We start from the raw sequence: 14,773 nt of genomic DNA on the forward strand, positions 1-14,773 counted from the left end.
TGGGCATTGACACCTCTAGGCATGGCGATGAATTATGTAAGTCAAGTAGGGTTTTCTAATTAGGCGCAACCTGTCATATGATCAAAAGATTACATACATATAACTACATTTTGAAATGGCATCAGAAATCTCTCTCTTTTGCCTTCAAATAGATATAGAGATATATAAAATTCATTTGTATATATACATGAAATTCGCACCCCTTTTGGAAGGACCTGATTTGTTTCTAAGAAAATATTGAAAATTTTCTGTGAATACGGCAGAGTTTTCCTAGGGCTTAGATTGAAAAGAAGTCTGAAAACCATGTAACTTCTGCAACATTTGTAGCAATAGTGGACAAGTGCCAGCACAGAACTTTATCGCAGTATAAATGGGGTTTTAAGTGTTTGTTTCCAGTGCAGGTTCTCGCAGCCCAGGCACTTCCCAGGCTCATTGTTCCTTTGTTCTAGCGGATGTACAAAGGATTGACTGTTTTGTTTTCTGGCTTGGAGAGATTAGATAAAGTCTGCATTTCTGAACTTCACCCTCTATGCACGCAACCTTAAAAATTCATTTTCTATAGCTTATATTTTGTAGATTATATGTGGTTTAGATTATACTGACCATACCATTATTTTCTTTAACCTCTATCTGGCTTGTAGATATCGATGATGGTATTGATCTCGTTTGAGCTATCACTGGAAAGCTGAAGTCCCTCCCATCCTTGTCCTTAAAATGCCTCTTCAGCAAAAATGTGTCATCTCAGTTGGCTATGACAAGGTTGTTCTTGAGTTTTGCCCACTATTAGAGTCTCATGGTAGTGAAGTATCTTTTTCTCGCCAGGCAACAAAAAAACTTTCTGGGAGGGGAAATTAAGTTCTTTCTTTTTATGATGATGTCCTTAATTACAGACTACGATGTAGAATAGAAAATTTAAATGATATTACCAGAAAAAAAAATTCTGTTTTTTTACAAGAACCTATAAATGAGAATCATCTTGGGAATTTTTAATTTTATCTTAATGGTTAGAAAGTTAGGTCATGGGAATCAACTGATAAGATTTTATCCAGTTTTTGTGTTCTCTTTTAACGAAGAAGGCAATTAGGGCTACTAGTCTAGCTTTAAAGAAAATTATATTCCACTTAGGCCTCCATTTTGTCAGTGATTCAGGGGAAACTTTTTTTGTGCTCAAGGAGACAACATAAGTTTGTATTACTGAGTGCCCATTAATGCCAGGTAAAATCTGTTCTACACCTCCTCAAACATCCAAGAATATAGATTATATATTAAATTATATATAATATAATATACATAGAATATTATATATAATATTATATATATAGAGAGAGAATATGATTATATGATACTCCCAGACAGAGGGGAAAGTGGAGGCTTAGAGAGGTTAAGTAAGTAACTTGTCCAAAGTCTTGTGACTGACCCACGACGGAGCCGAGGACTTGAACTGAGTTCTGTCTGACCCTAAAGCCCACACACTCCACCTAGACAATTCCCTGCTTCTGTGACAGGACCGCCTCCTGTTTACAGAAATAATAACAACAACAGTAGCTCACATTGAACACCTGCTACGTGCCAGACACTGTTCTGAGTGGCTGTTCTAAGCTCTAGATAAAACAACGTTATCTTTATAAATATCTTGCCAAATAGATAGTAGTCTTAACTGCATTGCATAGATGAGACAGCGGAGGTGCAGAGGGCTTAAAGCATTGCCTGAAGTATACAGCTACGCGACTGAGAGCCAGACTTAGCCCCAGGCTCTCGGACAACAGTGCTTATGCTCTGCCCGTGAACTTCTGCTGTGCTAAGGTATAAATCACACAACTTGCACTGTGGGCTCTCTGAGTTACTGCTGTCTAGGCTTCCTTGTCAGCAGACATTTATATTATTATTAGTTCCTATATTATGAAATGTCATGTGGCTTGTGTGTTTTTTGCAAGATGTACTCCTATAAGTCACAGCATAAAACATGCAAAGAAAGACATTATATTGACCATAAGCTGTATTTAGCTTCTGGATGGTGTCTATAGGTGACCCAAAGATAATCTCAGGAGCTGGCAGACCATAGACACCTTTTTAATACAGAGTAAGGTTACGTTGTTCCTATTTATGTGGATGTTCATCACAAGCAAGCACCTTCTTAAAACATATACTGTTCTAAGAAGATCTAGAATCTGAAGCTATTTCGTGTGCAAAATATAATTTGCCAAGATGTGGATAAGAACTGAGATCTCTAGAGCCATGCCACGAAAACATCTGACCTAGCTTTGAGTTTTAGCCTCCAATATCTCGATCAGATTTTCTAGATCAAGAACCAGGTTGGATTTCTGAAAATTCCTCCTATGTAAATATCTCTCAAAGTTGTCCTTCCCTGCATTCAGGTAGGGAGAGACTTATTTCTCTCATGGTCCTACTGCACCATAGAATGGCTGATCCCTAAACACTGCTGACTTATTTCCTACCCCTGTACATTTCCTATAATGTACAGAGATATGCTGTTCATCCTATTTCAAGTTCCACAGTGAAGATTCCATGCATGGGAAATGGGAAATGGGACTCCCCAAACTCACCCATGACAGTTGAATCTAAGTGAACATCTGGTGAGGACTAACCCCTCGTACCCTCTCTAGAGGCTTCAGCAGCTCCAAAATGTCCCAGAACTCAAGTTGAGAAAATCTAAGGACGTAAGGAATTCCACCTATTGGGAGAATTCATTTTGATGAGCAAACCTAGGTTAGGCTCATAATCAAGTCTCTATCTTTGGTGGGTTTCTGATATTTAAAAACAACCTAAAGCGATGTATTCTTAACCCTCCAAATCCACAACCTAAAGAAGAAAAAGTCCAGTACAAATTTCAAAATTAGTTCTGAATATCTGTATTTTCTCTTGAGATTTTTGGCATTTATCCAGCCATAGCCCTGGATGTTTGTCAGTGTGTGAAAAGTGCTAAACTTGCAAGCCAACGAAAATATAACCTTACTTGGAATTCTAAGCTCAGAACTGTCCTAACAAAAAACGTTTTTATTAGCAAAAGAAGTTTATATGACTAGTAGCTAAGTGGATTTCGTTTTTAAATGAAACGATAAGTTTAAAAGTGGAGTAAATACCAATTTGTTTCACAAATTAAGCAGATTCTTAAAGTTTTTAAGGAAAATGAACCTGGGTTCCAGCAAACTATCATATATTTGCAAAAGTCTTCAAGTCATGTTCTCTTTCTGGATTTGGCCTCACAGATCCTTTACCTCCGGCTAAGTTTGAAGTCAGTGAAGAGAAGACTACTTCAACCAGCTTGCATGTTCGGTGGACTCCTTCTTCTGGAAAAGTCACCTGGTATGAGATGCAGTTGTTTGACAATAACCAAAAGATACAGGAGACCCAAATTCACGAGAGTGCTTCATGGAACGAACATACATTTTTTAACCTCACTGCTGGAAATAAATACAATATTGCCATCACAGCTGTTTCTGGAGAAAAACGTTCCCCTACAATTTATACTAATGGATCAACAGGTAAGACCTGCTTACAGATAGTAGAGTATTTAATCGTCTAGGCTTCTTTTGGAGTTATATTAAAATTGAAGAGATAGAAATAAGAAAGCCCCCAGACCAAAGCTGACAGATAGGTAGGTAGACAGACAGACAGATGTTATGCAGTACAGTGGGAAGCGTAGACGAAAAATAAGAAGATGTGGCTGTGCAGCTGGCTTCTGGGTGATTTCAAACAAGTTCTGGGACTTCTCTGGGACTGGAATTTTCTCCAGAGTGAGACAGATGTTTCCTAATGACCTTCCTAACTCAAATCTTAGCGACAACATTTTCTGCCTCCTTTTCTGAGTTGTGCCATAAAACTGATGTTTAAGTGTTTTCCTCCTTTGTATACTCTTTCCATAACATCAAGTCATGATGTTTCCTAAATATTCCTACATCTGGAACAAGTTTTTGCTCGCACCCACCCATCCCCATGTCAATGACACACTTCTCCTCCTTCCGGGAAGTACTGTCCTTCTAGTCATGCTCTCTCTTCTTATTTTCTCACCTGATTTATTGCTATCTTTCTGGTTCTCATCTTCCCTTTTTTTCTCTTTGATGCCCAGCCACATGATAGTTCATTGGCAAAAATTACCTTACTACCTGTTAAATGGGGGAGAGAGACTAGTAAACTATGATGTAGCTTTGGGTGTGGACTTTGAAAAGAGCATTAATTCAGATTGCAGTGAAATTTCAAGAGCGCCATTGTCATTACTTATTACACAAATTAGATGTACAGAGAAGCATCCATGAATATGTGATTTTGAATTAAACATGTCTATGTCTTCTTGAAGGAAATTATGAATGACCCTTTGGAAATGCATTTTATTTTTCTAGTGCCATCCCCAGTGAAAGATATCAATATTTCAGCAAAAACCAATTCCCTCCTGGTTTCCTGGTCCCATGGCTCTGGCAATGTGGAAAGATACCAGCTGATGCTGATGGATAAAGACATCCTAGTTCATAGCAGTGTCATAGACAAATATGCTACTTCCTACAGTTTTCATGGACTGACCCCTGGCCACCTCTACAACCTTACCATTGTGACCGAGGCTGCAGGACTACAAAACTACAGATGGAAACTGGCCAGGACAGGTAAGTGCCACTAACTAGCTGAACAAAGTAAAGCTCATGTCAAGAAAATGTTTAATAACCTTGGTTTATTAAGTTATTTGACTAGGAGACAAATTGAAATTCATACATTATAGAAGCCCTTAAGATATTACCACTTTTCTATTCAGAGGAAGAGGGACTCCTATGTATTCTAAATTTTAGACCAGCCTGAAATGGCAGAGCTAGCCATTGATATAATCTCAGCTTATCTTTTTAGTATTCTGACCTTTTTGATAAGAATTCTTACTTCCTTCTCCTAAATAAGCATCCCTTGCCTTTGTGACTTCACTCACTATGAGCCAAGATGAATTTTCTTAGTACTATCCAACAAAACTTGTCCTGAGACCCAACACTACAGGAGCTGTTCTCACATGCTAACATGGCTGGAGAAACTAATCTGTGCTAAATGAATGTGGACATGAATAATTCATGTCCGCATTCATTCATTATCTACTGAGTATAGTATAAACTGTATGCTAGGCATCGTGGATATAATTGTGCCCAAGAAGGTCAAAGTCTTTGTCCTTATGGAACTTACATTCTAGTAGATTCTAATGCTTCTGATGGGTCTAATGTGTTAATAAATTCCCTCTCTTGGTAAGCTATCTGATTTTAAGAGAAACTTCTAAGTATATAGAGCCTTAGAAATTACTCTGGCGGGGGGAGCTCTTAGATCTACAAGAGATTAAAAAATAATAATAACTACAAGAGATTGATGGGAAAGATATTTGGGGGGCACCTATACACTTACATATCTTCATATCATACCTCAGAGATATACAGCCATTCCCAACAAAAATGTACCATATATGTTGGGGCACCTGGATGGCTCAGATGTTGGAATATGCAACTCTTGATCTCAGGGCTGTAAATTTAAGCCCCATCTTGGGTATAGAGATTGCTTAAACATACTATCTTTTTTTTTAAGTACCTTATATCTTTAAAAAAAAAAAACAACTTATTTATTTACTTGAGAGAAAGCAAGCATGGAAGGCATGGAGGATCAGAGGTAGAGAAAGAGAAGCAGATTCCCCACTGATCAGGGATCCCAGTGCGGGGCTTGATCCCAGGACCCTGGGAACATGGCCTGAGCTGAAGGCAGATGCTTAACTGACTGAGCTACCCAGGCACCTAAAAAGTACCTTATATCTTAAGACTTCTTTATGTATAGCAAGGGCAATTTACACTTCTCACTGGCCTATGCAAAGCAGTGTGCTGTGCCCTTTTTAAAATGAAATATTTTTATTTTGCTATTAGTGAAGCCCAAAATTGTGACATAGCCAAGAGGTAGAAGAAATAGTCACTGAAGTGTCTTTCTTTTGTAATCATTTACTTTTTCTTTTTTAAAATTAACATATAATGTATTATTTGCTTCAGGGGTACAGGTCTGTGACTCATCAGTCTTACAGAATTCACAGCACTTACCATAACACATAGCCTCCCCATTGTCCATCACCCAGCCACCCCATCCCTCCAATCCCCTCCCCTCCAGCGACCCTCAGTTTGTTTCCTGAGATAAGAATTTCTTATGGTTTGTGTCCCCTCTGGTTTCATCTTGTTTCCTTTTTCTTTTGGTGAAATAATGACACAACTCTTGAGCTATAACTTTATCATGATTTTATATGAAAGATAAAATATTTTTAGCATACAAAATTTTGTGATAGCTAGTGTGTTGACCAATGTATTTAATATATACTTACTATTATTAACCACATAAAGGTGGGAAGAAATCAGGCAGATGACAGACTTCTCTGAGCATTCCAAGACCTCATTTGCCGGTAAGGATCCCTAGGCTCAGTGAGATGACAGAGATGTCCAGGGTTGCCCAGGTGACTAATGGCCGAGTCTGAGCCAGAATCCAGTCTCCTGACTCCCATGTTTATGCTCTTTCCACTAGTCAGACAGCCTTTCTTTGATTTTGCAGTATTCTTTTTCGCTTGTGAAGTTGTTGTTTTCTTCTGAGCAGGGTGTGAATCTTGTAGGAACTAAAATGCAGGTCAAAATTTGGCCATAATAAGACAGGTACTATGTCCTGAGTTAAAATGTCTTTTCCTTTCTTCTACTTAGCCCCCATGGAGGTCTCAAATCTGAAGGTGACAAATGATGGCACTTTGACCTCTCTAAAAGTCAGGTGGCAAAGACCTTCTGGCAATGTGGATTCCTACAACATTACCCTGTTTCACCAAGGGACTATCAAAGAATCCAGAACATTAGCACCTCAGGTTACTGAAACCCAATTTAAAGACTTAACCCCTGGACGTCTTTATCAAGTTACCATCAGCTGTGTCTCGGGTGAATTGTCTGCTCAGAAGATGGCAGTGGGCAGAACAGGTGAGTGTAGGGCTCCAGAATATTCCTTGGCTGTCCAGATCATTCTCTGATCCATCTTAGAACAAAATAAGTTATAAGGAAGACCCTTTTCCAACTTGGGAAATGTAGTCTACATGACTGAGGTTGCCCATGGGCCAGGGCCCTCTATACAGAGTGAAACAGGTTAATTGCATTCCTCTGAGTTATTTAAGCAAATGTGTTTGGAGTGCTTCCTGAATGTTGTGCATAAACTGGCTCTGCCCTGTGCTGTTTCATGTCACACCACTTAAGACGTGTAAATGCATTAGCTTCGATACTAAGGAATAAAATATTTCTGATTAACTCCTAGAGTGAGAGCCAGTTAGCACTTAACCATGTTTTCCACAAATTATTTTTATTAATTTATGTCACTAAATATTTATCCAGTGCCTTCTATGTATAAATTACTGTGCTATGAGTTTGGGAAGTTGTTAAAATGTCAGAGTTCCGCAAACTACACCAAATATGGCTTGTAACCTGTATTTGTGTAGCCCCAAGCTAAGAGTGGTTTTTACATATAAAAGGGTTTTTTTTTTTAAGGGAAAAAGAAAGATAAATATGAGACAGAGACCGTATGTGGCCTGGAAAGCCTGAAATATTTACCTTGCCAACCTTTGCTTTTAAGGAAGCTATATTTTAATCAGACAAATGTAGACTATACACACAAAAAATAACAGTATACTTTAATAAGAGTAATTGATTTGACATTGCCATGTATCAGACACTAACCAAACACTTGATACCATTACCATGAGAGAGGTTCTGTTATTATCATCATTTTAGAGATAATTCAGAGAGCTCAAATAACTTGTCCCTAGTCATCTAGTCAGTGAATGGTGGGGATGGCATTTAAACCAGAGTGTTTAATTCCAGGGTCCATTCTCTGTGCTGTTAGAGATTCCAAGTAAGAGCCATATGGTCAGAAAAACAAGAGCACAATTCTTGTTCAGAAGACCAGTAAAGACTTCTTGGAGGAAATGGGTTTTAACTGGACCTAAAAATTGTGAGGCTCTTGGCAAGGGAAGAGGGCAAAGAGGGAAGGGCATTTGGGCAAGTATAAGCAAAGGCATGGAGGAAGAAAGGCCCAGTATATTTACAGGTCTGCCGAACATGCACCTGGAGGCCAGTATGGGAGAGAGTGCAGAAGCAGGGTGGGTGGCTGCAGGGACTAGTCAGAATTAAGACCAGAAGGATATCGGGTCTGATTTTGGAAAGCTACAGATGCCAGACCCAGGATTTGATGTTTTATTCTGTAATTAATGGAGAGAACTTGCATGCTTTTAAGCAAATGAATAATTAGAACAGAGCTACCTTGCAAGAAGATTAATCTTGTCAGTTGATAAAGGAAGGACTCTTTCATGACCACGACATGCAGTGTCTCTACCAAAAGACACCACATCCATCAATGTCAACATCATTAGAGGCAACGTCAATATTGTCTCTAGGGCTGGTGTGCAGTCAATAAAACACAGCGGTCATATTGCTAGGTTATTAACAGTGTTACTGAAGATCCATTACTGATATATTACTAAGATGATTTTAGTATATATTTCTTGAGTGTCTGATGTCTCCAAAATGAGGAAAAAATACTCATTTGCAATCCACAAATAGAAATGTTTTGAACTTCAGCTATTAGGTCTCTTATCTACTGTTGCCCATGAAAAGTGAATCAGTATCCTTACTTTTGGTTTTTAGAATCTCCTTTTTGACATCATTTCACCGTTTAGTTCCAGACAAAGTTGGGAACCTGGAGGTAAACAGCTATGGTTCGATAAGGTCCCTAGTAGTGAGCTGGTCGCCCCCTGCTGGAGACTGGGAGCAGTATCGTATCCTGCTCTTCAATGATTCTGTGGTGCTGCTCAACATCACCGTGGGAAAGGAGGAGACACTCTACACCATAGATGATTTGGGGCTCATACCGGGAAGACAGTATGAAGTAGAAGTCACTGTTGAGAGTGGAAATCTGAAGAATTCTAAGCGCTCCCAAGGCAGGACAGGTAAGCAAATACAAAGGTGTTAATGACGCTGGAACCTTAACTTGGTCCCTCTCCCAAGCAACCCAGGTAGCTGTCAATGCCTCCCCCTACCCCCACCATGTTCCCTGAATTTGAGATATTATAGACTTTTAGACTGAATTAGTTTTGGTAATGTTTAATTTTGTCAAATTAGAACATTAAAAGTTGCTTCCACTAATAAATCCATTATTTTATGAAAAGAAAGACATTTTAAACATCAAAAGAATAAGAAGAAAACAATCGGAGAATCCTTCCCACAAAAGAAGATAGTTGACAGTTTTTTGCTAGTGATCAGTGTTAGAAACCATTGCTTTGACCTAATGTTGACTAATGAGGGAATTTCATGGTCCAAAGAAAGGTTATTAAAGGGAAGTGGAATATATTTGGATTTTAAGGTAGAAGAGAATGAGGATCCCAAGACATGGGTCTTGGTATTCTGACTGTCACCACTATACTGTAAATCCTTGGGGAAGTCACAACCCCTCTGAGACTGTTTGCTCAACTTTCAAATAAGAGAATTGTCCTTCTAAACTCAACATTCCTATGACATGGAATACTCCACACTTGGAGTGAAATTCGAGTATCTTCTCTCTTAGTCTTGCCTGATGATAAGGAAATAACTACTTTGATTCAATGTTCTTAGAAGAATGTCAAAGAAGATCAAGATATCCTTAGCTTGCCAACTGGGTCTTCCAGTCATATCTTCATTTTCTAAATATTAATATCCCTTAGATAATGATCAAAGGCCTATTTAAGCTCATTTCAGCATTTTACAGGACAAGTATCTATGTCCTTTCCCATATTTTATCTCATTCACCTCAAATATACTGTCAAGAAACAGTAGGGGCTCTCAGCAGTTGGCATAATTATCAGGAGAACTTTTCTTAAACTGTACCTCTAGGTGAATAAGGTTAGTTGAAGTAGGCTTTGATATAACAATCCAATTGATTTCAATATATTAAAGAAGGAAGATACAGATTTCAGGACTCAATTAGAACAGAATTACAGAAAATTTCTTTAATGTAGAAATCAATATAATTTTATACACTTTGTTCTTCCATAATTTTGTTTCCCTATTGTTTTATGGGACTAGTACTTTACTCTTAGCAATATGTCCTAGAAATTGTAATGAAACCTTTTAGAGAAATGGAAACAATTTCAATTCTTTGGATAATGGGAACCTTTAATCAGATACTATTCTTGCTTGCCAGCTATACTATTATTATTTTCCCTTTCATGGATACATCAGTGTCCACTTTTCGGAAATGTTCCAGAGAAAGTTGGGAACCCAGAGAAAAAGAGAAGCACTTTGTCTTTCCTATCTAACAGGGTAAAAAATACTCCTAATTTCATCTATATAGTCAAATGTGGACCTTTCTCAGTGTTTTTGTGGATGATATGATTGAATTAAGTATTTTCATATCATAGAATTCATATGAAGAAATAAACACTCAAGGTAATATGTGGTCAAAATAAATGACTCAGGAAAGCATTTTCCAGTGTATTCTTTTGAATCCTCCTTTCTGGATAGGTTATGTAAACAAAATTTGGTATGCCTGGCTGACTCGGTCAGTGAAGCACGCAACTCTTGACCTCTTGGCTGTGAGTTCAAGCCCCATGTTGGGTGTGAGAGATTACTTAAAAATAAAATCTTTTAAAAACACACACACACAATTTTTGAGATTAGCTTCCCCCCCCCCATGAGAGCTCCTACACTTTCAGAAAAGAAATGCTGAACTGGAACACTCCTGTGGTTGGAAGAGAACAGCTCTCTAAGAAATTCTTGAGTGTTTCTGAGGCAAGTCAATGACGCAGTCTCCATTGCTTTTTCCTTAGTCCCCCTGGCTGTCCTCCAGCTTCGTGTCAAACATGCCAATGAAACCTCTTTGGGCATCATGTGGCAAACCCCTGTAGCAGAATGGGAGAAATACATCATTTCACTAGCTGACAGAGACCTCTTACTCATCCACAAGTCGCTCCCCAAAGATGCCAAAGAATTCACTTTTACTGACCTGGTGCCTGGACGAAAATATGTAGCTACAGTCACCAGTATTAGTGGAGACTTAAAAAATTCATCTTCAACTAAAGGAAGAACAGGTAATTTTTTAAATAAGTTTTAAACTTTAAAAAGTATCCTGACTACTGAATTGTTTAATGTTTGAATTACAAATGTTCACTGAATGCCTATTATGTACTGGTCATTGTTTTATGAATGTTTCCTATTGTTTGTTTTCTATTACACTTATTTCAACTCTTGGTAGTTGTTTTATTTGTTTTTTAATTTGTTTGGTTTTATTTTGAAATGGAAGCCGAGAAAAACTTTTCCAAGGATATTTTGCTGCAAAAGAAAGCAGAGAAGTAGAGCATGATCTGAAAGAGAAGATCTGTTTGAAAGGAGGATTTTATTTAAGGATAGAAGAAATAACAAGTTTTATGCTGATAGGACTGTTCTAGAAGAGAAAGAAATGGTGATAATATAAAGAGAGAGGAAGAATGGCTGTACTTGTTCTATGAGTAAGCAAGCTGTGGGATCTAGAGCACAAGTAAAGGAATTGGCTTTAGAAAAGAACATGAGTAGTTTAACTTTAGGATCAGATGGAAGAAAAAGGAGTATTGGATGAATATACCAGTAAGTAGATATAGTGGTGGCAATTAATTCTTTGATAATTCTCTTCTTCTCTCAGAAATAGGAAGCAAAATCATCATCAAAGACTCCCTTTTTCCAATTTATATATTATTGTTCTGTATTTTCTCTCTCCTTTTTAACCCCACAAAAAATGACCACTTATCTTCTCATCTTCCCTTCCTGTATCTCACAAGTTCCATTTGAGATTACTTTCCTTCATTTTGGAGAACAGTCTTCAAATTTCTTTCTTTCTTTCTTTCTTTTTTTTAAGGATTTTATTTATTTTTTGAGAGAGAGAGAGAGAGCAATCATGAGTAGAGGGGGGCAGAGGGAGACAGAGCCCGATGAGCAGGGGGCCCGATGTGGAGTTTGATCCCAGAACTCCAGGATCATGAGGGTCATAAGCAGATACTTAACCAACTGATCTACCCAGGTGCCCCCAAATGTCTTTATTAGAGTTTTTAGGGATGAACTCTTTACACTTTTGTTTTTCTGTGTATGTCTTTATATAGCTTTCAAACTTGAAAGATATTTTCTCTGGTTACAATTCTATTTTGAAAGTTATTTTCAAAAAAAAAAGAAAGGAAGAAAGTAAGTTATTTTCTCTCACTGAAGATATTATTTTCTCACATTGAAGATATTGTTGTCTATCTGGCATTTATTCTTGCTCTTGAAAAGTCAGACATCAGTCTAATTTCTGTTTCTCTCTGGGTAGTCTGTTTACTATGACTGCTTTTAAGATTTACTCTTTGCCTTTAGTGTTCTGTTATTTACAGTGATAACCTAGACATAGATGCCTCTATCTTGGTTGAGATCTTGATGATTTCTGTACATGTAGATTAGTATCTTTCATCAACCCTGGAAATTCTCAGCCATTAGTTCTTTGACATTACCTCTCACCTTTTCTCCAGTCCCTTTCTATTCTCCTTCTAGTAGTCTAGAATATATATATATATATTCATATTTTCCTTGTATTTGCTTTCTGGGATATAGTCTGAATAATTTCCTCAGCCCTGTGTTTTAGCTCCCAAATTCTTTTTTTTAGCTCTGTCTAATCTTTTTTAAATCCATCCATTGAGTTTTAAATTTTACTTGTTTATATCTTCACTTTTAAACATTCTTTTTGGCTCTTTTTCCAAATCAGTTTTGTGCTCTGTTGCTCTTTAGTCATATTTCCATTATCTTCCTTTATTGCCATTAGCAAATAAGCCATTTTTATTTTAACTTCTATATCTGATAACCATAATATCTAAAATCTTCAGAAGTTCAATCCTGTTGTCTATTGAGTTTGCTGCCTTTTGCTCATGGTGCTTTACTTCCTTAAGTGAGTGTGATTTTTCACTGTAAATTCATATATCTTGGAAACTTACTCTGTGGGAATTCTTTGAGGCCTTGTTTACAGATGGGTTTTAGAAAGAATTTTCTTTTCATTTGATTCTTTGAGGTGCACAGGACTGCTGTCAACCCAGACCTATTCTAATCTAAACTGTCAACTTGGAGGTTTTCTGATCACCCAGTTTTATGAATTAGGGTTGCAAACTCACTGAAACTGTTCTAGGGTTATGAATTCTCAGTGATAATCATTTTTCTTCACCCAGTGCCAAGGATGCTGGGGCAATATGAAGAGCAGAGAGGGAATATTTATTTCACTTACACTTAGAATGTAACCTTTCAGGATCCAATGATATGCAGGGTCACCTATGAGGTTTCTTAGTTTGGGAAAGTCCTACACTTTACCTCCAATTTCACAGATCAAAGTTTAAATTTGTATTTGAAAGATGCCCTTAAGATGAAAGTACGCTTCAGTGAACTGGTTACCTATCTTTTTAGTCTCTGAGAATTCCTTACATTCTTGACAACTCACTCATATATTTACATTTTTATATTTTATCCAACACATGTAGTTGTGTTTATTGGGGTATGCAGCCCACTATACTGTAGGAACTGGAAGTCCAAGACACTCTTTTAGTCTTAAGATCATTTTCATCATTCCCGACATTCACATTGCTGGGTCATATAGTAAGTGTATTTTTAACTTTGTAAGAAACTACCAAACTGTTTTCCAGAATGGTTGTAAAATGTTACATTCCCACCAGCAATATATGAGATTAGTTTCTCCACAATTTCAACAGCCCTTGGTATTACAAGTGTTTTGTTTGGTTTTTTAACCATTCCAATAAGCATGTAGTGGTATCTTATGTAGTTTTAATTTACCTTTCACTAGTTCCTAATAGTTTTTAGCAACTTTTCACATGCTTATTTACCATTCATTTATCCTCTTTAGGGGAGAACATATTTTCAAATATTTGTTCATTTTTTTGGTGGGGTTGTTTGTTTTTATCATTGAATTTTGAAAATTCTTCATATTTCAGATATTAGTCCATTGTCAGAAATGTGTGTTGAAATGCTTTCTATCAGACTATGGCTTGTCTTTTGATTAATTTATTTGTGTATTTTGCAGATCATGGGTTTTTAATTCTGGTGTCCGATTTATCAGTTTTTTTCTTTCAGAGACTATGCTTTTGGTGTCATATTGAAGAAATCTTTGCCTTACATGAAATCACAAAAGATTGTCCCTTAAAACTTTTATAATTTTAGGTTTTCTATTGAGGTGCATAATCCATCTTGAGTTCATTTCTATATGTCTGTGAGATTTGGGTTAAGGTTTATTTCTTTGTATATGGACGACTAATAATTCCAGCTCTATTTGTTGAAGAAAACTATTCTTCCTCCACAAAATTGCTCTGTAAAAAACCAACTGACTCTATATATGTTGGTCTATTTCTGGATTCTTATTTCTGTTCCATCGATCTATGTGTTTATCTTTTTGCCAGTATCAGACTGCCTTCATTATTGTAGCTTTCTAGTAAGTCTTGAGATCAGATGTTGTTACTCCTCCAACTTTGTTCTTCTTTTTCCAAATTATTTCCATATTAATTCCTTTGCTTTCCATGTGAAATTTAGAATGAAAATTGAATTTTCTGATCCCTGTACAGTAGTGTCTTTTTAATGAGTGTATTTGTATCTTAATCCAAAAGTCAACAATTTCTGAGAAGGATTGTGCCAAGGTCCCAATCCTTTTAATTACCATAATTCAGGGAAGAGGCACAAAGAAGATATAACTGATCAAGTGCCAGCTTCAAGATCTA

At 37.1% G+C, this 14,773-nt stretch overlaps 1 protein-coding gene across 2 annotated transcripts in view; it reads left to right on the forward strand.

Annotated features, from left to right (window-relative positions):
• PTPRB (protein tyrosine phosphatase receptor type B) overlaps positions 1–14,773 on the forward strand; it is a 112,336-nt gene that overhangs the window by 38,212 nt on the left and 59,351 nt on the right. For both annotated transcript variants that reach the window (XM_044228653.1, XM_044228654.1), the window contains 5 exons: positions 3,228–3,503; positions 4,359–4,616; positions 6,702–6,965; positions 8,711–8,980; positions 10,835–11,095. In XM_044228653.1, the coding sequence (XP_044084588.1) occupies positions 3,228–3,503; positions 4,359–4,616; positions 6,702–6,965; positions 8,711–8,980; positions 10,835–11,095 (1,329 nt within the window). The remainder of the gene's footprint in view (positions 1–3,227; positions 3,504–4,358; positions 4,617–6,701; positions 6,966–8,710; positions 8,981–10,834; positions 11,096–14,773) is intronic.

The sequence above is a fragment of the Neovison vison genome, chromosome 12 (assembly GCF_020171115.1).
Source record: "Neovison vison isolate M4711 chromosome 12, ASM_NN_V1, whole genome shotgun sequence".
Lineage (NCBI taxonomy): Eukaryota > Metazoa > Chordata > Mammalia > Carnivora > Mustelidae > Neogale > Neogale vison.